This window comes from Salarias fasciatus, unplaced genomic scaffold (assembly GCF_902148845.1).
Source record: "Salarias fasciatus unplaced genomic scaffold, fSalaFa1.1, whole genome shotgun sequence".
Lineage (NCBI taxonomy): Eukaryota > Metazoa > Chordata > Actinopteri > Blenniiformes > Blenniidae > Salarias > Salarias fasciatus.
The window spans coordinates 17,442-42,166 of record NW_021941280.1 but is presented as its reverse complement, the minus strand read 5'-3'; the positions used below and the strand labels follow the sequence as shown (position 1 = coordinate 42,166).

At 42.6% G+C, this 24,725-nt stretch overlaps 3 protein-coding genes across 3 annotated transcripts; 2 read left to right on the top strand and 1 right to left on the bottom strand.

The window, feature by feature from the left end:
- Positions 1-2,044: 2,044 nt before the first annotated feature.
- On the top strand, positions 2,045-4,905 carry LOC115384693 (F-actin-capping protein subunit alpha-1-like). Its single transcript, XM_030086935.1, is given in 12 exon segments — positions 2,045-2,083; positions 2,960-3,014; positions 3,109-3,160; positions 3,257-3,320; positions 3,441-3,618; positions 3,621-3,646; positions 3,730-3,772; positions 3,775-3,808; positions 3,892-3,970; positions 4,062-4,137; positions 4,278-4,339; positions 4,683-4,905. Coding segments are annotated over 12 exon segments (849 nt in total). The 3' UTR covers positions 4,824-4,905.
- Positions 4,906-8,209: 3,304 nt separating this feature from the next.
- Positions 8,210-15,661, top strand: LOC115384692 (putative helicase mov-10-B.1). The gene is given in 25 exon segments (XM_030086934.1): positions 8,210-8,220; positions 8,346-8,542; positions 8,545-8,590; positions 8,759-8,899; positions 8,981-9,143; positions 9,399-9,450; positions 9,453-9,549; positions 10,519-10,552; positions 10,554-10,655; positions 10,657-10,691; positions 10,933-11,018; positions 11,021-11,079; positions 11,336-11,521; positions 11,860-11,963; positions 12,070-12,167; positions 12,666-12,764; positions 13,014-13,122; positions 13,219-13,333; positions 13,867-13,924; positions 13,927-14,057; positions 14,138-14,209; positions 14,819-14,944; positions 15,045-15,133; positions 15,539-15,621; positions 15,624-15,661. Coding segments are annotated over 25 exon segments (2,331 nt in total).
- A 3,332-nt stretch (positions 15,662-18,993) lies between these two features.
- Positions 18,994-22,476, bottom strand: LOC115384695 (ras-like GTP-binding protein RHO). The gene is made up of 3 exons (XM_030086936.1): positions 22,360-22,476; positions 21,847-21,977; positions 18,994-19,257 (listed from the first exon to the last, which is right to left on the bottom strand). The coding sequence occupies exons 1-3, from the start codon at positions 22,391-22,393 to the stop codon at positions 19,087-19,089; spliced, it is 336 nt and encodes a 111-aa protein (XP_029942796.1). The 5' UTR covers positions 22,394-22,476; the 3' UTR covers positions 18,994-19,086.
- Between the last annotated feature and the right edge of the window lie 2,249 nt (positions 22,477-24,725).

The window sequence follows — 24,725 nt, the reverse complement described above, 5'->3', positions numbered from 1 at the left end:
AGTTAAGGCTGTCCTGTGGGGAGTGGCGCCGTGCTGTTGTGACTGGCGCTGGCCAGCCCTGGTAGGTCGTGTTCCCCTGGAAAAAGGAAGTTTTTCCTTTCCACAGTCCCTTATGCTTGGAACTGTTTGCTACATATCTATAAAAGTGTCTAGATATATCGTGTTGTACTCGGCACAATATAAATAAGCTGAATTGATTTGAAAAGTGATCATGTTATACATATTACAACGCCATAATTTAAATTAAGGTGCATATGTGGAATAATGATCATATTTACATTAAATGGCTTAATATTAAATGAAATTAACTTTGTTGTGTTTCATAAGAAAAACAGTTACTTCAAAAACGAAACATTTTGGCCACTCCTCAGTCAGGAACGTTTTAAATGGCATCATCATCAGAAAGAAAGAACCTATTGGTGCAAGTGCATCACGTGACGAGAGCCGTAGAGACCTGATCATTTAAAGCAGCTTTTAAATGGAAGCACAGACATCTGACATATATCCATTCTGTTTATTATTCTTTTAAAATGTGAAACACTATCTGCTATGCACTATCAAAGTTGGTTGATGACTTGTGTCATATTATCACACGCCAACATTTAAATAATTTAGATTATGTATGTTTCCTGTTTGTGCATAATTTATTCTGTCCAGTGTCCATTTATGTCATTAATGAAATGTTCAGTTTATAATAAATAATTGAACATGCATCTTAATTTCCATAATGAGGGGATCCAATTCTTTGACATATTTAAACACCTTATTTAAAAGTAATGCAATAGTTACTTTGCTTGTTACCAGTTACTGTTTTGAAGAGAAACTTCTAACTATAACTAAGTCCTTTTTAAAAGTCACTTGCCTAACACTGGTTGTGAGTAACGACTTATCGGACACAGTTCCGGTGGATCAAGAGGACTTGAAAACACACAGCTCGACTCCAATAAACACAAAAAGCAGCAGATCTGATTTGTGGGCTTCACCCATTACAGCTTCAACCTGAACCTTCTTCTTCCATACCAAACATATTTTCTTTGATGTTGAGCACATCCTAAGCTGCTGTTCTGAAGCCCTGGGGGAGGAGAGATACACACGCGCCACGACCAGGAGCCAAGGCAGTCGCAGATACCTTCAGTACCGGAATCCAGCTGAACAGACGTCAGCCTGCGGCAAATCACATCATCCACTGTCTGAAGAGACAAGACATACTAACCGCTGACTGTTGTCATCATGGAGACAGAGTTTGGTCCCAGACTACAGATATGAGAATGTGACTCATTGTATATCCTTATCTTGATGTGTATCAGCATCTTGGAGAATAAAATATTGAAACAATACTCAATATCAAAGACGAACTGTTTTGCAATGGCAGAGAAGATTTGGCAAATAGTTTATGGGCATTTAACTATATTTCACCTCTGCTGCTCATCCCACAAAATCAGTTTTAGTATTAGTGTGAAATTACAGGCCTTCCAGTAGCATAAGATTAATGTCCCCAAAACATTGCAATAACACAAAATAATAATAAAATCCACTCAACTTCTTTTGCATTTGTTCCTTTTTTCTGGACAGTTTGCGGTAATGATTACCACCCAACCCAAGCTGATGGAAGGTGTCATTACTGCCAGGTTGGGAAGTTTACTTTCAGTTCTGAAGTATGATACAATGATGATCGATGACTCTAACCATGTCTGTGCCTATCACTGCATAATCATGCTATTCGATCAGATTCAGCAGAGTTGCTTTTAAACCACATGATATGGGTATGATAATGATGTGATAATCCGTTTGTATTATTTTATTTGTTGTCTATGGTAATAGTAAATGGTAAAGTTTACATTGTTCTGTATTGTTCTGCATGTGAGAATTGCAACCGCTGTTTTTCATTGAAGACTCTTTAATCTTTGTCGTGTGATAATGTTATTCAGAGAGAGAAAGGGAGGGACAGACAGAGAGGGAGGGAGGGAAAATAGTTTTTCTGATTTTTGCTGGCTCAAATACCTTGCAACATCCCCAGTCGCTTTGTTAATCTTCATTGAGCGAGATGGACGACATGGGGATGAGCCTTGACGACCAAGAAAAGGTATCAACTCCCAAAATATCACTAACATCAGCGCTCTCTTCCCTTCTAACCCTGGTGTCAGGCTGCTTTATGGATCTATGCATTTATCAGAGAAGCAGCTGGGTCGTTTTGAGTGTCTGTTGTTGGCAGAGCTACGTATTGAAACCAGTCTGTTGTTCCTCCTGTAAATACACTCTCTGAGGTGGCCAAAGTGTGAGTTTCCAACACTCATTGATTTATAATTACACAGGCCTACAGCTGAGGTCGATGTCTGATATTCTGAGCCACTGAGTCGAGCTATTTCCTGTATTTGCAGTGGAATAATGACAGGGTCTCTACAGGCTGACGCCCACACCCAGCTCCTGGACACATCCACATCGCTTTAAACAACTTTCGTGGGATTTTTTGCGCTGTTGGTCAGGGAGTTTTCTGTCCGTCCACACTGTTCAGGTGGCAGTTCTCCTGCACCTTGCACTTCATTGTCTGCTGCCTCTGATAAATATGACAGTTCTCTCAGAGTGTTGCTTCAGCAGCAGCAGCACCTGTTTGGTGGCTTTGACACCACCTGCTTGTATTTGCATACTGGCTGCTAAGAAAAGCCCTGGGTGATATGTACTCTCTGCCATCTGAGGAAATTTCCAAAATATAGGGAACAACCTTGCAGCCAAGAAAGTCAGCATGTTGCTCAATGCTTCCTCTATGGCTATATTCAGGATATTTACTTTTTACTTGTCATACATGTGATCTTTCACACTACTCCAAGAAGGGTCCTGGTGGAAGGGTTGTTGTACTTTCTCTCCGCCTCTCTCCAGGATTATATAAAATGAACCTCATCATCTCATTCTTTGTGGAGAACGTGTCATTGTTGTTTTATGATGATGTTTTGTCTTCTTCTAGGTTCGTCTTGCATCTGACTTTGTGATGCTTGCACCTCCAGGAGAGTTTCACCAAGTTTTAAAGGTGAGCTTACCTTATGATTGACAGCTGTGATGCTGCCTATGAACGCCACGTACGCAGGGGAAAAATGCTGATTTTGCCTAATTTGTTGTTTTTAGATGTGCAAATACTGCTTGACAATGATGATCTGGTGGAAGAGGGGTTTCTCAGTGCGTTTTTCTTCTCTCCTTTTTTGATTTTTAATCCAGTCAAAGTATTGATATGATCATGTAACTTCACTTTTCTCTGCTGATACAGGGCGGTGGCCCAGCATGACATGGATCAGTTCATCCGTGCCAAAATTGGGGGATATGATGATGAGGCAAGCTTTACCTAGAAATGATTTCATTAGTTTTTTTTTTTCTTTTACATAACTTGCTGAAATATCACTATTGGTACACCAATTCACAAGTGAAAACAACTGGCCTCCTTGCCTACGTAGGTTCTGATAACAGTACATGGAGACTTGGGTAATGGCCGCTTCTTCGATCCTCGCAACGAAATCTCCTTCAAGTTTGACCACTTTACAAAAGAGGCCAGCGACCCGCAGCCCTACAAGGGTGAGACAGACCTCAGGTCCTGGAGAGATGCCTGTGATTCTGCTCTTAGTGCCTACGTTAAGATCACTACCTCGACGGAGTCTGCACCGTAAGAGCACTCTTGCAACTTGCACTCCGTCTGCTATGTTTTACATTCATGTTGAAGTTTTCTTTCGTTTCCCTGGACTTCAGGTGTATGGGGAAACAATAGATGGCCAACAGACCATTATTGCGTGCATGAGAGTCATCAGTTTGAGTCTCAAAACTCCTGGTGAGTTGATGCAGTGTATTTTAGTCTTACTAATCAAACTTGATTTTTTTAATGGGACAGTGCAGAATCTTTTTTTTCCTTAGGAACGGTCGTTACAGGTCTGAATGGAAGTTCAGTGTCACAGGATCTAACCCTCAGCTGGTCGGCGTGTTGAAAATACAGGTACGATGATAGAATGCCGGGTGCAATGTAAACAGAACTGTGAAAACTGTCTTGCGTCATCATAATATAGTTTATCTGTTACCTTTTTGAGGTACATTGTTATGAGGATGAAAATGTGCACCTGATCAGCCGGAAAGATATTAAGGAAGATATGCACATAACTGTAAGTTTTTCAAAATTTTTACTTTCTTTCAGATGTTTTTCCGCTTTTAAAAATATTTAGTCAGCAATATTTGAATGAATTAGGGCGCTTTTCTTCTTGAATATGTTCCTGTGATCGGATTAACAGAGATGTCTGTTTTTCCAGGACGAGCCCAGGGTGCAAAGTCACTGATAAAAATGATTCTGAAAACAGAGCACTTGTATCAGGTATGAATGAACTGGCCATACATAAAGAGAAAAAACAAGTGCCGATGTTTTTAAGACTCATGAAGTCTATCTTGTAATCAAGTTGCTTGAAAGACAGAGGTGGATAAAGCTGTCCATGGAATTATTTTATCATATGTATGTTTACAGCTTGTATATATCACAATATGTATCATGTTAAAATACACATTTACATTTTCTTGTAGCTTAGATAATGTGTGTGTTTTTTGTTTGTTTTTTTCCCTTATCTGATAACTTCAATGAAGCAGCATAGTTGATTTTGTGACTGGCAGATGAAACCATGATGTCCATCAACAAGACTGACAAAGTGATGTTGTGTACTCAGTGCGCCATCTTGGAGAACTACGAGACCTCATTGGACGACGCATTCAAAGCCTTGCGCAGACAGTTCCCGTACACTCGCACCAAGGTCGACTGGGACAAGATCGTCGGCTCCAATCTCGGCACAGAGATGCAGAATGCTTAGAGCACAGATCCTGACGTGTTGACGAAAAGCTGATCGGGGAAAAAGGCTGATGGTCGTGCAAAATTGTGTGATGCAATATGACAGACTGTTTGACCTACCAGAGGATTGCAGTTTGCAGTGAGCATTAAGAGGGAGGGATGCATTTATTTTAAGTGACGTAGGGTGGTGTAGCTGTAAATGTATATTTTCTTTTTAACAAACAATGCCTTTAGTGACACTGAACGTTTGGCTTGTTCCTGCCATTCAAATTTTCACATCCACATTGCAGACGCAGAGATCTGATCCCACAGTGTTTCAAACATACACACAACCTCTCAGGAAAACCTCATTTTCATGTAGTGACTAATTTACACTTTCTGTATAACATAACTAATATTCTTTGAGAGCTTCCATACTTCTGTACCTTTATTGTTTTTCTTTAAGACAGGGACAATACTATATGCAGTTTGATGATACCTGACCAGAGGAGGACATGAAAGCTGGACCAGCTTCATCTCTCTTCTTCAAGTTTACAATTGTACTTTGTCTTTCTCTCTGTCCGACATTGTAGGCGATAAGGTTCCTCTCTGTTTGGGCTGAGGTATTGAAGACATTGACAACATACATTATAATTTTATATACAGGTTTCATTAACAATGAGAAAGCTTTCTTTTTTTTCGTTATTTTTTTTCCTTACTTTAGTGTTAAGCTGGAAATTATTCACTCAAATGATTTATACTAGGAGCCCAGTCTATAGGTCAAGGGTCACATACAATTTGTTATCAGTGTTGGGCAAATCACATTTAAAAAATATTACTTGTAGTTACTAGTTACTTCTCCAGAAAAGGAACTGAGTTATTACCTAATTTACAATATTTTAAAGTAACTAATTACTAGGCAAAGTAACTATTGCATTATTTAAAAGAAATGTGTTTAAATATGTCAAGATGTTGCATCCCTCCTTGGTTTAAGATGCATGTTCAATTATTCATTAATGGAATATATGGTTTATTAAATAAATGGACATTTGACAAAATACATTACAAACAGGAAATGCTACAGTTATCTAAATTATTCAAATGTTACTGTGTGATATGAGACAAGACACCAATCAAACTCGATTTGAAGCTGTAGATAGCATTTCTATGCTGGTAAAATGCTGAAAAAAAAAGTTTAGATTTATCGTTACGAAAATAGTGATGCTGTGAGCAGCGATGCAAATGGTGACATCCTTAGAACTTTAGTGACTGAGGAGTTGACAACAATGCATGTTAGTATGAGCAGAATACCTCTGATTCAAATCTGGCCCACCTGTGTGTTCTTGTAGGCCCTCCCTGTAGGTTTTCTTTCAGTCCAAACAAAATGCATTTGCAGCAAAGTGGGGACCCAAAACTGTCTCCAGGCATGAGTGTATGTGAACTGCCTCTCTGAATTTGCCTGGTGATGGATTAGTGACCTGTCTTGGGGGTACCTGCATTTTTTTGGCTCTGGTAGCAGTTTACCTACACTGGATAAAAATAGCACAGGTGATGCATGAATGGAAGACCTTATCGATCTGGGTGGACCAGGAAAATGTTAGCATACTTTCTGAAAATGTTAAAAAACACTTGTAAAGCAAACAACACACACAAAATAAAACACTTTAATGATCCAGAAATTTGTTTTTGAGATGCCATCTGATATTCTCCTGGCCACAATCAATCGTTTTGTAAACCTCAGCCTGTCAGTTTCCAGGCCACAAATATCTGGTGCCTTCAGTGTGCATGTTTGCATAGACTAAACCTCAACAGTAAAGACAGTGAATATCTTTTTTGTTTTTTTGTATTGTCAGATTGGATCCTGGTGGCTCACAAGTTTGAAACTACTAGTCTTCATAAAGTCGTGATAAAATGTTGCTGCTTGGTGTATTTACCCACACCAGTAATGCTTCTCACCTGACTGTTCTCCGGCCCTTTTTTGTACCGCTTCAATGTATTATGAACAAGTGCAGTCCGGGGAGCGTCCATAAGTCCAAGTGAAAAGGAAGCGTACACCTTTTTAATAAATTAGAAATTCGGAAGAATTGATCCTCAGTCCTTAATAAGACACTCATAAACATTTTTTTACCAAATGCCTCAGTTTGCAATTATTAACTGATTCTGTCGTGGGTTTTCTTTGCTTCCTTCGTCCAGCACATTTAGAGACTCTCCCTAACGCGGACCATTGGTGTGCGTTCACCGGCCTCACTTTTGCGCTGAGTGCGCGGAATAGTCGACTTTACATAACGCGAAAGTATTTCTGAGTTAGGAAATAGTTTAGAAATCGGCGGTGAACACCGCCACACCGTTTGCGTTTCGCAAACCCCGCAGTCTGTGGACACATCTCGGCCACTGACGCGCTCCAGCGGCCACGTCGCTGAGACGCAGCCGCACATGTAGCAGATGCACTTCCTCATCCTCACTTCCAGTCGGCAGCTGCGACCTGCGAAACGAAACAAAACACGAAGACATGCCGCCGTCGCTCAAGGAGTCGCTCGAGTCCGGACTGGACTTCATTGAATTTCTGGGAGACAGAATAATAAACAACAGCAAACAGGAACTTCGAGACATCTACAACTCTGAGTTTAAGGACAGGTAGGCAGCAACAGAAGTCTGTGTGGGCAGCTGGGCGATACACTGCCGCCTCTAACGCCTAAGTTCCTCCTGTTCATGTCCACAGGCGAGGGATCAAAGATCCAACCTTCGCCAGTGTCGTCTATGCTCTTGTGAGATTCAATAAAGCCCGGATACATAAGGGAAAATCTACCTAAATGTCAAACCTCAGGTAAGATACAGCCGACAGGTTAACAACCCCCCCCCCCCCCCCCCCCCCCCCGCTTTACGTTACTGAGGTAACTTCTGCTATCACCTGATTTAAACAATGCAAAGGAAGTTTGGTGTTGTTCTGGTGGCAGGTCCGGTGTACTGTGACCAGTGGAGGAGGCCCCGGCTCCCCACGCACAGGTGCCAGCTCTGACCCTCAGGGAACAGCAGGGTACCTCCACCTTCCTCAGCACCTCAGACCCTGTACTCACCCCCAAGAAGAAGCTGGTCATGGAGATCCTTCACAAGCTGAAGACAAACAGGTAGAAGCTCTGCAGTAGTCTCAAGACCCACGAGGATGCTCTGACTCTCATCCTTCTACACTGTGTTCACGATCGCTGTTAATCTCGCCTCTGTCGTCCATCTGTCTCACAGGAAAGAGCTTACGGCCGACAAAGGCGGCATTGAGATCACGTCTGACCCCGTGGGAACTGATGGAAAGGTTCACTTCACCGTAGCTGCTCTGAGGGAGTTTTTGTCGTCAGTTTCCATTGTAACAAGGGCTCGAACAGCGTCCACTTCACCTTCTACACCGCTCGCACCGCATCCGCTGTTTCACTCTGGAGGATGAGAGGAAGGTGACGCGGCCTGTCCACGTTCCTACTTTCCTCTGTCCCGAGACGCTCACTCCAAACTTTGCTGTAGCGCTGTGAACTGTGTGATAACCATCTTAACTCCTATTCGTCTATTCATTTGGTTGCAGAGAGAGTTACGAAGTTGTGGTTCGATACACGTTGATCCACTATGGACATTTTCCTGCCACCATGTACTTTGAGTTCTGCCCGGATTTGCCCGACTCGGTGCCCTTCTGCATTGTCAGGGAGATGGAGGCTGTGGCTCGGACTCCACTGGCTGTGGAGCTGGGGCCTGTGGCTCCTTATAAAAAACTTCAAGTGTTCACATCCAGGCCGTGGACACGGTGATCGTGGATGGAGTACCACCAGAGAGGTAAGTTAATCAAACAGAAACATGCTGGTGTGGCGTGTTAAAAGCATATTACCCCTGCTTTTGCACTTCATTTAAGTGTGTGCGTTTATTTCCTCCCTCGTGTTTCATTCAGTGAACCTTAAGTCTGTGCTCAACTTTTCCCTGGTGCTGTTTTGGTGTTTTATGCAGTTCTGTTGTCCAGCGTCTGAAGACCGCTGTGAAGCTAGGCGACTACAGGTACCCCACTTACCTGAAGGAAATAGCTAAACAGTGGGTAGAGGACTCTGATCGCCTTTCTCCGACTGCCAGAGAAAAACTTGCCGCTGTAAAGTGAGAATATCACCACGCTTGTGTTTTCCTTCCTTATTTTGTGGAAGTAAATTCCATTAAGCACACAATGTGTGTGTCCAGGGGTCTTCTCAGCTGCTCTCTGAAGATGAAGAACTACTCTCATCGGTTTCACCTCCTGCTGCACCTGGAGGAGATCCAGATGGAGGTGGACATCAGGAAGTATGACCTCCACAATCAAACCATGAATCAAGACCCAAGCAACAGAAAACTCCTCACGCTCAGTGTAAGGCAACGCTAAATGAAATACAGTTTAATGGGTTTATGAATGCCAAATTCTAACTTTGTCATGATGTATAAAATTAGTGATCATCTAATGTAAGGATGTCGTTTGTGTGTGCTAATACAAAGAATTATTCTACTGTATTCAAATGATACGTAGACGTTTCTAAATCTTTCCTAGTGAGCGCTGTAGCTCATGCACTATAGCGAAGTGAAGCGAGCTGTGCGGAGGTGAACTCACACTTATGAACTCTAACAGGTTCCTGGCGTCGCTGAGAATCGGCCATCTGTACTGCGAGGAGATTGCCTGAGGGTTCCAAATCCGAGGACACGGACCAGCCGATCACTGTGTACACCGGATATGTTCACAGAGTGGAGCTGGACAGTGTGAAGCTGGGCTTCTCCAAGAGGTGAGAGCTCGGATGCGGACATGTCTGGCACCAGATTATTTGGGTGAAATGTGTCTGGATGAGTCCTCAGAGCTGCTGGTTTCCCTTTTTCAAGTGTCCACAAAAGCAGATTGAGATGATTTGGCGGTGCTTAGAGGACGTGTTCACACTGCAAGTCTTTATCCTCGGTTTGAAAAAAGGAGAGCACATGTTTTAACAGTGGCTGCTGCCTCTGTACTGAGTGTGGATTCAGAGTTTGGTCCGACATGATCCTGCCACATCCCGCCTCCAGTGCAGAGATGTTGATATCTGTTTCACTTCATTGAAGTCAAGTTAAAATGGTCGACATTCAGAGACTTTTACATGAGTTCAAACTGTGCATCCTTTGAAAATCACATACTTCTACAATTTAAGATCATAAATCACAGTGGCTCATATTTGTTTTAAGGAAATCAGATTTGTGCTGTTCAGAGTGAAATAAAGCAATCAGATTTGGGTCATTTAATCACAAATAAGTTGGATCAAGCTCCTTTTAGCCTGCGGAGTGAACGTAGCCTCAGTTACTGGCTCCAAGATCCTGGAACAACCTCCCAGTGGATCAGAGAGAGGACAACATTTTTGATATTTTTAAACATCAGTTTAATCTTTTATGTTGTGCTTGTAACTTTCCCTTAACGTTTCACAATTTTAGCGGTTAATTTTTATCTGTTCTTCGTATCCTGTTGTATAAAAACTGTTGAATTTTGTTGTTTTACTTAAAAATCAACTTTATTTCCTATGCAAAATTTTCCTCCTTGAGACTTTATTCACCAATATATGTAAATACTGTCGTGTGTGTGTATTAAGAGGTTTCAGGTATGTTTCTTGAGAGTCTGAGTTACATTCACAGACTGAAGAATGCTATACAAGTATTACTGTGTCCAATGGAGGAAAAAAAGAAAAAAAAAGCACTAAAACCGCACTCTAACGTTTTTCATTTAAAAATTTCAGGTTGCTGCAAATGTTTCTGAGTAACATGAAGTTTGAGGGTGGAGTTCACTCTGAACCGCTTCCCTTTGAGGCTGCAGCACCGTGCAGTCGACCTGGCAGTAACCCACCAGCTCGGAGAGGTGCTGTTTCCGTCTGGTGGCAGCAGCAGCAAGTCTTCCCATGCCTAAGCTCAGGTCTGGCGTCTATTTTTGTAAACACTATTAGTTACAAACACCTGAAACACCTGCAGCTCATGTGAGTTGTAGAGAAAAGAGGCTTAAACATCCACTGAGAATAAGCCCAGCCTTTACTACAAGGTGGGCTCCATGATTAGATTTTTTTTTAACGCACATTTTGAGTGTTTTACTTCAGAAGAATAAAGCCATTGTTGGCAAGCTTTTCATCTGTGTTTCATGATTCCTCATTATACTCCAGGATGTTCAACCAGCAGCTGGAAAGCAACCCGGAGCAACACGCTGCAGTCCAGCGAATCGTGGCTGGGTCATCAAAGCCAGCTCCTCACTTGTGTTCGGGCCTCCAGGAACCGGAAAGACAATCACTCTGGTTGAAGCCATGAATCAGGTATTGGCTTTTTCTAATATATATTTTTTTTCATTTGTGGACATCTACAGTAAAACTCAAAAATATAGATCTCATGATTTCCTGGTCAGCAAAAAAGACGTCAGTTTGTCAGTTGGTCGAAACACATCTGTGGTTGAAACTGATTATTCAGAAATGATTCTTTTCGTGCAGTCAGGATCCCTACAAACCTCATTTAGATATTTACATACAAGCTTCATTTTGTCACGTAATGATTTCGCTGCGCTCGCTTCAACAGGTGAGCAGGGCGGATCCCACGGCCCACATCCTCGCCTGTGCACCTTCGAACAGCGCCGGCGACCTGATCTGCGAGAGACTGATGACACACATGGACGCACACAAGGTGTACCGCGTGTACGCCACCAGCCGAGATCCACGAAGCGTCCCCAAGACCTCCTGGTGAGCGCCCGCTGCCATTATCACTGTGCTGTTATCTCGTTCAGTTTATGTTTTTTGTCCCGATATAAGAACACAAACTGAAACTGAAAGCAAAGATATTTCTCAGCAGTTCAAACCAGGATTTCTGCAGAATCACCCGATGACTCACGGTCATGAGAACGGTTATGAAATGTTGCCTCTTGACTAACTAACACGTTTCCCTGTGCACACTTAAATTAGTAATGAAATATATATTTTTTCCTTCTGAATTGCATGAACATGTGAGTAAAAATAATGTAAAGTCCATATAGAGAGATCAAAAGAATTGTCACACTGAAATGAATAGTCAATGTGACAGTTTCTTGTCTTGTCTTTGTCTTTCAGAAACACAGTAACTGGGACGAGCAACAAGATGGCTTTGTGTTTCCAGACAAGGAAACTCTAATGAGTTACACAGTCGTGGTTACAACTCTGGTCAGTGCTGGCAGGTGAGAGGCGTCTGCTTCGCGTAGCACAGTGTGTCGTTACTCTGTCTGGCAGCGTCACTTGTGTTTTGAGCGACGTTAAAGTTCTGCTGTGTTTTTCTGCGTCAAGGCTCGTGTCTGGAGGGATCCCAGTCGGACATTTCTCTCATGTGTTTGTGGATGAAGCGGGTCAGGCTGTGGAGCCCGAGTGTGTCATTGCCATTGCAGGTAAATGTTCAGTATATGAATGAACCACACAGGAAAACCTCGTCATGTGTTTTTTTTTGTTTGTTTGTTTCAGTCTTATAGATTGAGCACTTGAAATCAGTATGGTAAGGAATGTAATCTACAGCTTGTCTGTCTGTAATTATGATGGAACGGACAGCACGTCTGTGAAACGCCGAGCAGATTTCTGTACTCGCATTCCACTGTGACTGTTCCAGTTTCATTTCTCCCGCTCGCCCCTGAATGAGACCAACACTGCAGTTTGGTAGGAACAGGAAGTAGTGATAAAGAGAGGGACTTCACTTCATGACGACCTCTTTGAACTTCACTGCAATTTGTCTTGCTTTCTTTTGGGAACTTGTAGCTTTGTTTTACACAAACCACACTGCAAGCTAATACTAGTAATATAGTAACATTCAACTGGAGCGGGGTATGAAATGTTTGCACTGACTTGTTTATTTATTTATGTATGCAGATATTTTTTTTTTTAACTTTTTTCAGGTCTACTCAGTGCTGGAAAAGGTCAGCTGGTGCTGGCAGGAGATCCAAAGCAGCTCGGACCAATCCTTCGATCTCCTCTTGCGTCACAGTATGGGCTCGGTAAGATAACGGCCAGTGTTTTATCGTTTTATTAGTCAGTGACTGATTTGCGTTTGTCACGAACATGATCGACATATCTTCCAAGGTTCGGATTGAACAACATGATCACAGTCATGAAATGAGTCACAATCCAGATCAAAGTATTTCGTCTTTCACATGTAATTAGCTCAACGAGAGACAATATGAAGCAAAGGTATTTTGTATGTGTGCCCTCATGTTTACATATAACACAGTTGAAATGCTCCTCAGGACTTTCTCTGCTGGAGAGGCTGATGAACCACAACGCTTTGTATCAGAAAAGTTCAGACTCCGGACACTTCGACACGCGCTTCGTCACCAAGCTGCTGCGAAACTACAGGTCTGAGTCACATTTGTGTGTTTGAGTTAAATTTAATAGCATTCGGCGTTCAGTCTGAACAACTGCTCGGCATCGATTCCATTGGCTCTTGCTCAGGTCCCATCCTGCCATCCTGAAGATCCCCATGAGCTGTTTTATGAGAAAGCTGCAGGTGTTCGCCGATCAGTGGGAGCGCGAGGCCTACTGTAAATGGGAATACCTTCCCAAAAAGGTACGACACCCTCAGTCTGTTCACATGTTCTGTTTGACAGTGTGCTTAAAAGTGCCAAGTGTGCTTTTATTGTCTTTTGTTTGTTTGATTTACGTAGTGTAAATTGAAAAATGTCTTTAGATTCTAATTCAAAAGGTAACAGGCTTAATTACATAGATGTACTGAACACAGGAACCAGGAGACCAAAGCTGTTGGGAGAAATTAGAGGTTAATGTGCTTAAATGAAAACTAATTCAGAAAGCGATACGGAGTAGGAATTTAATTGGAAGTGTTTCAAAACGTAATTGCATTGAAGCAAACTGATGGAAGTTGAGGAAGCGGTGCTGAGGTGACACAAAAGCAAATTAATGAAGCTCTGTTAGAGGTGAAGGTATAATCTGACTCAACTCAAAATTATTTATGTTTGTTACGGACTTAAATACAAAACCTGAGCTTTGTTCATTTATATGGATAGACAGCAAACAGTCTGAATTGCCTCCGTATGAGCGGGAGCTTGTAGATTCATAACCGGTACCTGCTCTCTGCCGCTACAGGGTTTCCCAGTGATCTTCCACGGAGTGATGGGAAAGGATGAGCGAGAGGCCAACAGTCCGTCTTCTTCAATGTGTCTGAGATCGAAGTCCTGGTCGACTACCTCACCAAACTGGTGGAAACGCAACAGAAGAAGGGCCTCCCGAAGCTCTCTGCAAAGGACATCGGCATCATCGCCCCCTACAGGAAGCAAGTGAGCCTGCATGGTCCTCGTAGCTTCTTTGATTTTAATATATAACGAATCCACATTAACACATTTATTTTTCCCAACAGGTTGAAAAGATCCAAAAGGCCCTGCGGTCCGTTCCAGCGCTGAGAAAATGGGAGGATCTCAAAGAGCTGAAGGTTGGCGTTGCACCTCTTAATACATGATCCAGTATCAGAAAAACATGATATATGAAACCAGCCATGCTCACTTAGAGTTGAAATGGTTTATTACAGCTACATGAAAACTAGTTAAATGAGTTAAAACTCATCACAATGCTGGACTGAGACCTGCTGACTGTGGAAGGTGTTTTAATTTGATGAACTCGGCATCAGGGCCAAGAAATCAGTGTTGTTATAGGGAGCAATGGTGGTTTGTATCCTCCGTTTTCCTGTTGTGGCACACAACGTGAAGAGCATCTGCATCCCGGTTCACCATGTTGAGCCGTCAGATGCTCCTCTGAACACCCTCGTTTTGTTTCCCATTTTGAACCAGTCACTTCTGACATCATATCTTATACCAGGCAATCGGTTGATAGCTGGAATGTTTTTTTTCCAGATCGTTCTTTATGAACCCCTGAGATGAAATAAACATCATAAGAAACAGTTCATGTAAATCATCTTTGTTCCTTTGGGGACTGAACTTTATCGGCACATCTTAACCTCACCGTCACGCCTTCATGCTTTGTGTTACTGCTGCTTCACAGTTCAGAGTTTTCAAACATTTTTTTTGTCTCCTCATGGCGCCAGGTTGGTTCTGTGGAAGAGTTTCAGGGGCAGGAGAGGAGGATCATCATGGTGTCTGCGGTCCGAAGCAGCATCAACTACATCAAGATGGACAAAGACTTCAACATTGGGTTTCTGTCAAACGAAAAGGTTAGGCACGTGTCATTTTGAAAGCAGCTCAGTGTTCACTAGCTCAGGATCATTCATGTTATCAATGAATGTTTTTTGCTTTTCATGCATTGACTTGCAGAGGTTCAATGTGGCTATAACAAGAGCCAGATCCCTGCTCATAGTCGTGGGAAACCCCGTGATCCTCAACAAGGACCCCACCTGGAAGAAGTAAGACAGATCGGGACACACGTTTCCAGCAGCATGCTGGGGCGCTTTCACAGCTGCGGTTTTCGGGCCGGCCCATTAGAGTTTTGGGACTGTGTGGAAAGTAAACAGGTTGCGACGCTCTCGGCTTCAGCCGCGCTGTGGTGCAGTTCAACACCAGAGTGTGCAGCACCTGCCTCTCTCACGCTCCAGCGGGCTGTGTGGCTTCCAGAGGGGAAAAAGTAGATGTCGAGGTGCACAAAACAAACCACAATACATCAAATGTACATTTTTTTTCTGCATTAACAGGTATGAAAACCTCATGAGAAAATAAGATAAGCCTCACATAAACTTTTGACAGTTCAGTTTTCCAAAGCGACCAAAGCCGCTCGTCAATGTCTGTATCTTTTGCTTTTCCTTGATTTGCAGATTCATCAGCTACTGCGTGGAGGAGAGGGGCTACACTGGCTTCGACTTCAAAGACGCAGAGGGAGAAGATGACATCGTGTCAAGATGGCAACCCTGAAAATCTGCGTTGATTCTGAAAGTTAGTGCATCGCTGACGTTACTGATTTGCTGAAGGGCAGCTTTTCAATCTCTGTGGCTGTGACTTGTGTGACTGTTTGTGTTCTGCTGATAGAATCAGAGAAATGTACCAGTTCAAATCAACGCATGAAAGTAAAACTGTGGATTTTTTAATTGTATTTGAGATTTATGAACTGATTCTAAAGGTTATCTGATGATGAAAATAACTGTTTGCATGCAGGCCAGCTGTAGTTGTAAAAACACTGCAGCAAAGCATTTATCCAGGTTTCACTCAGCAATCAGAGCCTAAACATTTATGGCTCTCTGGTTTTTTTGGTTGTAGGTCCCAAAGCTGAGGAGGAGAGTGCCGTCCAGCAGCATGTGGATCCCGGATGGAGGAACGAGCATTAATGCACCAGATACCAGCAATCACCGAGATGGCCATGAAATCAGCATTTTTCACGTTTCCTCTCTTTATACCTCAACATCCAAGAGCAAATTGTCTTTGAGCTTTTTTATGAGCAGTTTGCACATTTTTGATGCAATAAAGACACCTCTATTTCTGATCGTTGCTTGCGTCAGTGGGTGAGACGTCTTGAAGCAAACATCCACAGGTGTCTGTTTATCCTTCAGCTGGATTTGAAACTTCATTTAACTATAACCTGTGCCAGCTTTTTTTTAAAGGTATCAAAAAAAAAATCAAATATATGAATCCATAAGTCTGTTGACAAACATTAAATTTGTTAAATTATCCACTTGTCTTTAATGTCAGTTTGATTTTCTATAAAAAGTGGGAGGAAAACATTCTCGCCTTGTCTCAAAAATAGTTTATTAACAATGTTCATGTTCACTCCAGCTCAAACATTCACTACAGCACTCTGTGTTTACAAAGCATTTTTACAATAAGCTCTTCTTTAAATCGTATAACTTTATTGTTCCAAATACTTCAGCGGAAAGAGAACGAAACATTACGCAGCACTGAGCAGAAGCTGTTCCATCGTGTCTGTGCACACAGTGAAGATTTATGCTCTCCTCATGCATGCAGTCAACATCTAAGGACTTGAATTCAGTGGAGCTTTATTGACACACTCATGAACGGCAGTATAGGACATGCTTTTAGGGACATGTTGCACATTCCACCCTCTCCCGCATTACACAAGTAGTTGAATCCACAAAGCTGACGTTGTGCTTGAAGCTGTGACAGTCGTTGGGACAATCTCCTCTTGACCTCCTTGGCTCGTGGAAACCTGTGAATGCATCGAACTCGAGGCCTGTGTTTACACTGTTAAAATCTTCAGCTGTAAAGATCTGAGTCTGGAACACTTCTGCCTGGATGGTGAGCTTGTAATGCACCGCCCTCTCAAGATTTGAGAACATTGAACATGACTTAGATGTTTGTGACTGGAGTAAGTGCCCCTTTTCCTAACATCAAAGCAATCTCATCAGCACCTCAGTTTAGAAGTTGAGGCTCCTCTGAAACATACGCGAGTTATAGAGGGGTTTAAACTTAAACCGTTTAACTTATCAGTACTTCAAAACACATAAAAACCCTGCAAGCTGCTGGACTCAGTGCCTTAACGGAGCTTACATGAAGGTTTCATGCAATGTGGAGGAGACACTTTTGCCACAGACCATATTTCAAAATCCACCTTTCATGCAACCAAAGGACATGTACGGTTGATGAATGAGCGACAGGCACGGAGAAGCAATGCTGTGAAGAGGAAAAGGTCAATTAACACATTGCACCCAATATTGATTGCAGTTGTTCTTTAAAATAACAACATGCAGACATGTTGTTTTAATAGTCCTAATCTAAAACCATCCAGTTTTCTTGTCAAATAGCTCCAGTTCTCATTGTTAAACTGTCTGTCCTTTACAATTTGGCCCTCTTGAAAAAAAAAAAAAAAAAGCGTGGCATTTTTGTGGCCCTCGTCATGATCAAAGTTGCCCCTCCCTGCTCTGCATCATTACAGTAATTATCTGCACTTTTATGATTTTCTGTGTTTTATCTTAAGACATGAAATCCATGTTTCTTTCCAGCAAAGTGAAGATTTTGATTTTTTTTTTTTTTTTTTTTGGGGGGGGGGGGGGGGGGGGGGGGGGGGGGGGTGGGGGGGGGGGGGGGGGGGGGGAGGGGGGGGGCCAAAAGCTGAAGCTTTTATTTTATGGCTTCAAACTTTAAAGTTAGAGAAGAGTTTTATAAGTTTCCTCTGATTTTTGTCTTTCTGGATGAAAACCGGCATGAGCTTACTCATCTGCCGAAATCGGAGAGCATATATATTTTATAGCAATGATAACACTCCTTTTTTTTTTTTTATATTACAAATTGAAAGAGGCAAGTCTGCAAAACCTGTCAGCGGTATCACTTCCGCCTCGTCCGTCAGAACCAGGCTGGCATCCAGAGCCAGTCGGTCTGGTCTGGTCTGAGAGAGTGAAACCAAAGGCACACACCAAAACAGAAGGCACGGGGCGAAGAACAAACTCGTCACACACATCCCCGCTTCTCTCAAACACGTAAAGAATGTCGTCTGACTGGAGTCAAATGAAGTCTGTGACTGGGTAAACCAGCCTGCACAACAGACTCCGTGGCGGTGTGACCGGCTCCCTCCTGGTGTGAGAGATGAACTCGGTCACTCGCCACGAACAAGCGAGGGCTTCTTCAGGCCTGTGGCATCTCCCTGTCGATCCCAACGGCTGCTATGCACAGTTGAGTCATGTTGGCTTGTGTGTTTTTTTTTTGGCCACTTCACCCTCCCCCCTCTCTAGGTTCACTGCACAGGTTAGCGTTAGTTAAAAAGAATTGCATCGAACTCTGTAGCCACCGTTCGCCAGAATAACAGGTTATTAAGGCTGAAAAAAGAAAAAAAAACAGCAAGTGACAGTTTGTTGTGCTCAAAAATTCAGCACTGAATGACAACGCTGTGTGAAAACAAGCTGTAGCTCACTTAAGACGCGCCCGGCTGAAATGGGAACTGCCTGACAAACATCTGACGTCGATGGTGGCGAAGAAACTTAAAAAAAGGCGCTAGCTCTCAGAGTCACACCTGCTACAGCGAGAAAAAGAACTGGATTTCTTTTGGACATTAAAATTTTACACAAGCTAAGAAGGACGCCGCTCACCTGAGCTCATGAAGGACAATACTGCATACAGGTATGTGCGCCTACAACATCACACCACAGATATGAAGAACAAAAACAAGGTGAAAAACATGGAGATCTGGGAAAGAAAAGCAAACCGATAAGACACTTTACACAATCATTTCTAAATACAACTGTAATAGACAAAGCCTGTCTCCTGTATGTTTGCTTGTGTTAATTTCCTGCTTGTTGTCATGGTGTGCGATACAGTACAAAGATCCATTTGGTAACAGGTCATTCTTTTCACGTTGGATTTTTTTTTTTTTTCTTTTCCCCCTCCTGTTGGTTAAATGATTTTGCAGCGTCTGGACTGATCACAGCAGCGTGCAGCTGCCCTTCTTCTTCTTCTTTGTCTGCAGAGCCGCTCTGGTGGCCATCTCGAACACTTCCCTCACGCCCTCCTTCGTCTTGGCGGAGCACTCCAGGTAGGAGTACGCGCTGACCTTCTCCGCCATGGATCTGCCCTCTTCTGCCCTCACAGGGTCCTGGGGGAAAGTCACAGATCTTGAGGGACTGAGGTCAAGTACGCTCACAGAGGAATGTTCTGTATGTCAAGACAAAAACTTTTAAATAGTGAAATGATCTGATATTGAGGACTCGATGGTTAAAATGACTTTTGAGGACTCTCAGCAACTCCAAATTATCGTAAGTTTCAGCTTCGCAACGACACAATCATCTGCTGTTTTTGTTGCACTTTTTGATCTTTTTTCAATTTGAATTAGAATTTTGTAAAATCCAATAATGTAATACATAGTGTGACACTGTATGTTTTCTCAATGAAATGACTGTCTCATCCTCTTTACCTATTTTTAATAAACACAAACCTGCAAAAAAATGTAATCATTCAACCACGTGGTAACATATTACATTATTGGAGAGTCTTTACGTTATTGACTTTATTACAATGAAAAAGGTCCAAGCCATCACGTCATATCATTTGTTACTATTACATATTTGTCTGTTGCAGAGATTAAAGGCAGGATATGATAGTAGATGTGGTGCAGTGATTAACCCTCTGGTCTGGCGGTATGAATATCCCCAGGCTGAGTTTCTACTGGCTTTCTGTCCACAGTTTGCATGTTCTCCATGTGCGTTTTATCTCAGTCTCTGTTCTTAATCCACGCGTTCCTTCTAAAACATAAAGCAATAATTTGATGAACGTTAATGCTAAATATTGTTATGCAATGACAAAATCATCAAATCAAGAGAACTTGGACGAAGCTGTGCCGCTCTACACTGCCGACGTCTGACTGACACCATGAAGTCTGAACACTTGAACTGATGACTTTGTGCTACTCTTTGTCTCACAGAGCCCGCCCGATTTCTACAGAAAAAAAAAGAGAGAGAGAAAAGCTGACCATGTAGCCCACAAAGAGCTTTGTCAACATGTTCCTATTATGAGCCTTGGAGACAGAATAGGCCACAGCGACAATCCTGGGACAACGCATACCGACATGCTGCCACATGGCAGCATGGCTGAGAGGCCGTTCAGACCGCCGGCCTTGCTGTTTTAGAGGAAGTTAATTTAGGATTAACAGAAGTGTGCAATAATTACTTAAACAAACGTAGGCAGGTGCATCAATTTTGGCACCCTTGTTGTTTTATTGATTTGAGTCGATTTAGCACTAATTATTGGAACACAAAGTTTGTTTGGAAAGCTCATTGACCCTTGACCTAAATACACAGGTGAAGCCATCATGAGAAAGGGTATTTCAGGTGGCCAGTTGGAAGTGTTCTCCTTTTTGCATCTCTTCTGAATAGTACAACATGGGAGTCTCGAAACAACTCTCAAATGACCTGAAAACAAAGATTGTTCAACATCGTGGTTCAGGGGAAGGATACAAAAAGCTAGCTCAGAGATTTAAGCTGTCAGTTTCCACTTTAAGGAACATAGTGAGGAAATGGAAGACCACAGGCACAGTTGTCGTTAAGGCAGTCCAAGAAAAATCTCTGGTAAACGAGGCGAAGGATGGTGAGAACGGTCAAACTAACCCACAGACCAGCTCCAGAGACCTACAGCATGGTTTTGCTGCAGACGGTGTCACTGTGCATCGTTCAACTATTCAATGGTTGAAGTTGCGCCGGGGCTGGATACTTCAACACGACAACGACCCGAAGCACTGCTCAAACTCTACTAAGGCATTCATGCAGAGGAACAACTGCAACGATCTGGAATGGCCATCTCAGTCCCCAGACCTGAATATCATTGAAAATCTGTGGTGTGATTTAAAGCAGGCTGTCTATGCTCGGAAACCATCAAACCTGACTGAACCGGAGATGTTTTGTAAAGAAGAATGGTCAAAAATACCTTCAACCAGAATCCAGACCCTAGTTGGAAGCTATAGGAAACATTTCTGCAGAAGGAGCATCTACTGAATATTGATTAAATTTTTCTGTTGTGGTGCCCAAATTTATGCACCTGCTTACTTTTGTTTAATTATTGCACACTTTCTGTTAATCCTATAAACTTCATTTCACTTCTAAAACACCACTTTGTTTGTCTGCTGTTTGATGTATTTAACTAAAATTGCAGATCCGAACAACCAATGACTTATAAAGATAAATCTTGAAAATGATCAGAGGTGCCCAAACTGTTTCAAACCTCTGTAATTTCCAGACATGGACTGGGAGGATTCTAACTGTGAAGCAACAGAACTAAGCACTAAAGCCATCACAACCGTCCCTAAACCATCTTTCTCTCTAACTGATTAAACAGTTTTCACAAATACACAGGGTGGTGTGTATATTTCAGTCAGGTTCTAAGATTTTTTTAATACTTGAAACAAGTAAAAAAAAAAAAAGGTCTCAAATTTGCAGAGTTTAATATAAAACAATATTTTTTTCACCTTCTGTAAGCAAAGCTTTGAAAACAATTAAAGTCCTGGTTTTATTATTCTCTTTTCAGAATGCGAAACTTGAAATTCTGAGTGTGTCCAGCTTGGGAGAAAGACCATTTCACCAGATTTTATCATGATGCTACGCTGTATTTGTTTAAGAGGAGGTGAGGGGAGAGGAGGTGTACGCTCGTGCCCCTGGTGAACTTAAGTCTGCTGCTCATCGACCTTCCTCTGTACCTGCTTCATCTTGGCCAGCTCTCGTCGCGTGTGCTCATCGTTCCTCAGGTCCTTCTTGTTTCCCACCAGAATGATGGGAACATTGGGACAGAAGTGTTTCACCTCGGGCGTCCACTTCTCAGGGATGTTTTCTGAGAGAGAGCGAGAGCAAGAGAAGAGAGAGAGAGAAGCAGACTTTAAAAAAAGGACAAGCTGTGCAGAGTCATGGCGCAGAACACTTCTCATGATGGATTGCTCTGCAGACTGCTTGAGGCAAAGATGTTTTTAGCTGCACTAATCCTGCTTCCCATCAAGTCCATTATCGCATTTAACAAGCAGCTTTGCCCAGCAAATATAATCGAGTCGGATTCTGTGATAAAACAGATCAATATGTTAATTAGATGCGTTCCCAGATTTTGTAATTTGTCACCTTGCATTGCAAATTTTTTTGTGTTGTATATTGTGCGGCTGCACTGATAATTTTGACTGGGCAAATGATTTAAAAGAGCGAGCTGTCGATCGTCGATCTCTCACCTAAACTGTCGGGGCTGTCGATGGAGAAGCACATGAGATGACGTCGGTGTCGGGGTAGGAGAGAGGCCTCAGCCTGTCGTAGTCCTCCTGGCCCGCTGTGTCCCACAGAGCCAACTCCACCTGCAGGAGGTACCAGAAACACTCATCAGGACGTTTACCGGGCATGAAGCTGGATTTCTCTAGATTTTATCAACAGTGAGCGTCTAATTTCATTGTACATTACTGCCCTAATTTAATACTCCTTGTCATCTTGATGAAATAGTCTAATTCGAAGCATTCATCTGGAAACAAAAGGGTGTGTACGTGAGACATGATCCAGACAAACGTCTGCATCAGTCACGACATCGTTATGAAAGAAATGTTTTCCTCATGCAGTGAAAGCTGCTACACAGAGGAGTGTAAGCCAGGAGTGTTGATTTTTTTCCCAAGGTATTATTATGTACCAAAGTCTAACAACTATAAAAAAATCAATTTTCAAGTCATCAAACTATTTAATTTGTATAAAAACATTTTATAATTGATTTCCCAAGCAAATAAGAGAATCAAAGACAAACACAGTGATGTTTCTGTGATTATTGTAGCAAAAGCATCAAAAGTTCTGATCATTTTCATAAAATCTCAAAACCTAAACCAATGTTGGAACTATCTCAATATACAGTCCAACCATTTTATCATCTTTTCGACAATTGTTCTTAAAAAATGATGTTCTTTTTGAAGATATGTGAAGAAATGAGGAAGGTACCAAATACGGTGATTGCAAAACATCAATTATAGAAGACAAAGACTCTGTTTCCATTAAAAAAAGTACTTCTAAGATATTTCACATAGTTTTATATCAAGTCCATAAAAGGTATCACCTTTTCATTTAATTGGAAAATTATTTAGTTCCTGACTCAAAGCTATGACTCAAGGTGAATCATGACGTGTGTGTGCTTCAGTTTTTACTTTTACTTCACTAAAGAAAGAAGTTGATTTGGTGCTTTTACCAAAGGTTTTTTTTTTTTTTGTCCCTACAAGAATGTGTACCTCATGATTACAGTCTTTAGGAATCTGTGTGCATCTTAAAAAAAAAAAAAAATCATTGCCACTGCAGCTCTGGTCTAATGAGAGCTTCACAAGTCCGTTACGTTGTCGCTCCACTGTGGAAATGAACTGATCCCTCACACTGCCGGTTAATTCAATTAGGGAAAGTGGGAGATTAGCGAGCATCACCCGGATACCTTCTGTCCCTGTGCCGCCGGGCTCCACTCCAGCCTGCCCCTCAACTGGTTCACTTCAAAGTTTTAAACTCTGGAAAATAAATGACAGCAGATTCTGGTCTGTCCGTAGAGAGCGCAACAATCAGTCCGCGGTCCCAAAATAAGAGGTTTGCAGAGGCAGAGGGGTGGGAGGGAAGTGGCCCAACGCTTCTGAGACGCCATGAGCAATCGGAGCATTATGTTCCCACTGGACGAGCTGTTAGCTGCAGACTTTAGGGAGGAAAAGAAAGAGGGGAAAACATCTATTTATAGAGTCTGCCCAGTCCTCTGAAGGTGGAAAAAAAAAAAAAAAAGGTTTTTCAGCCTGGAGGGTGGGAGAACTCAAATTTAGAGGGGTGATCACAAATCTGATCCAGCTGCTTCTATAAGAGGATGATTACTCCGGGACCGCCGTTCTCCAGGGAGAGACCTCAGGACTTGACACTCATATCTTTTTTTTTTTTTTTTCAAATTACCCCCTTATAGACTGATGTTCCCTGCAGATCCCTGGCTTTGCAGCGTTCCTGTCCAGAGCAACGGTTAACCCCTCCCTGCTCTCCTCCACGCCAGTGCAACGAGGACAAGGACAGGAAATGAGAGACGTTTATCGGGCATGAGCAGGAGCGCAGTCCCGGGGGAAGGAGGGGGGGGGGGGGGGGGGGGGGGGGGGGGGGGGGGGGGGGGGGGTGGGGGGGGGGGGGGGGGGGGTGGGGGATTGCCAGGAGACATCCCTGTTCCCTGTCTGAACAGGAAGCTGGGAAGTAGAGTCATTTCCTGTTTTGCCAAGTAGTGATCCTGCAGCGGTGGTCGGATCAAGAGAGCAAAACCCTCTGACATAATAAACCATCTGCAGCCCCGTGACTCAACGAACACAGTTTCATCAGTCGTGGGCATCCAGCATGCAGATGTTTGTAAAAGAGCAGGGTTTTTCCTCACTTATGGAGGGTTATGGAGCAGAGTTCCACCTGTGGGAACACGTGGAAAATGTCTACTTAGGTGGACGTGATACACACTGTTCACACACAATTGTGAATGACTCAGAATGAAGCCGGTCGAATAAAGTTTGTTTAAAAAAAGAAATAAATCTACGATTGATTATTAACAAAATCATATGCCAAATATATCATG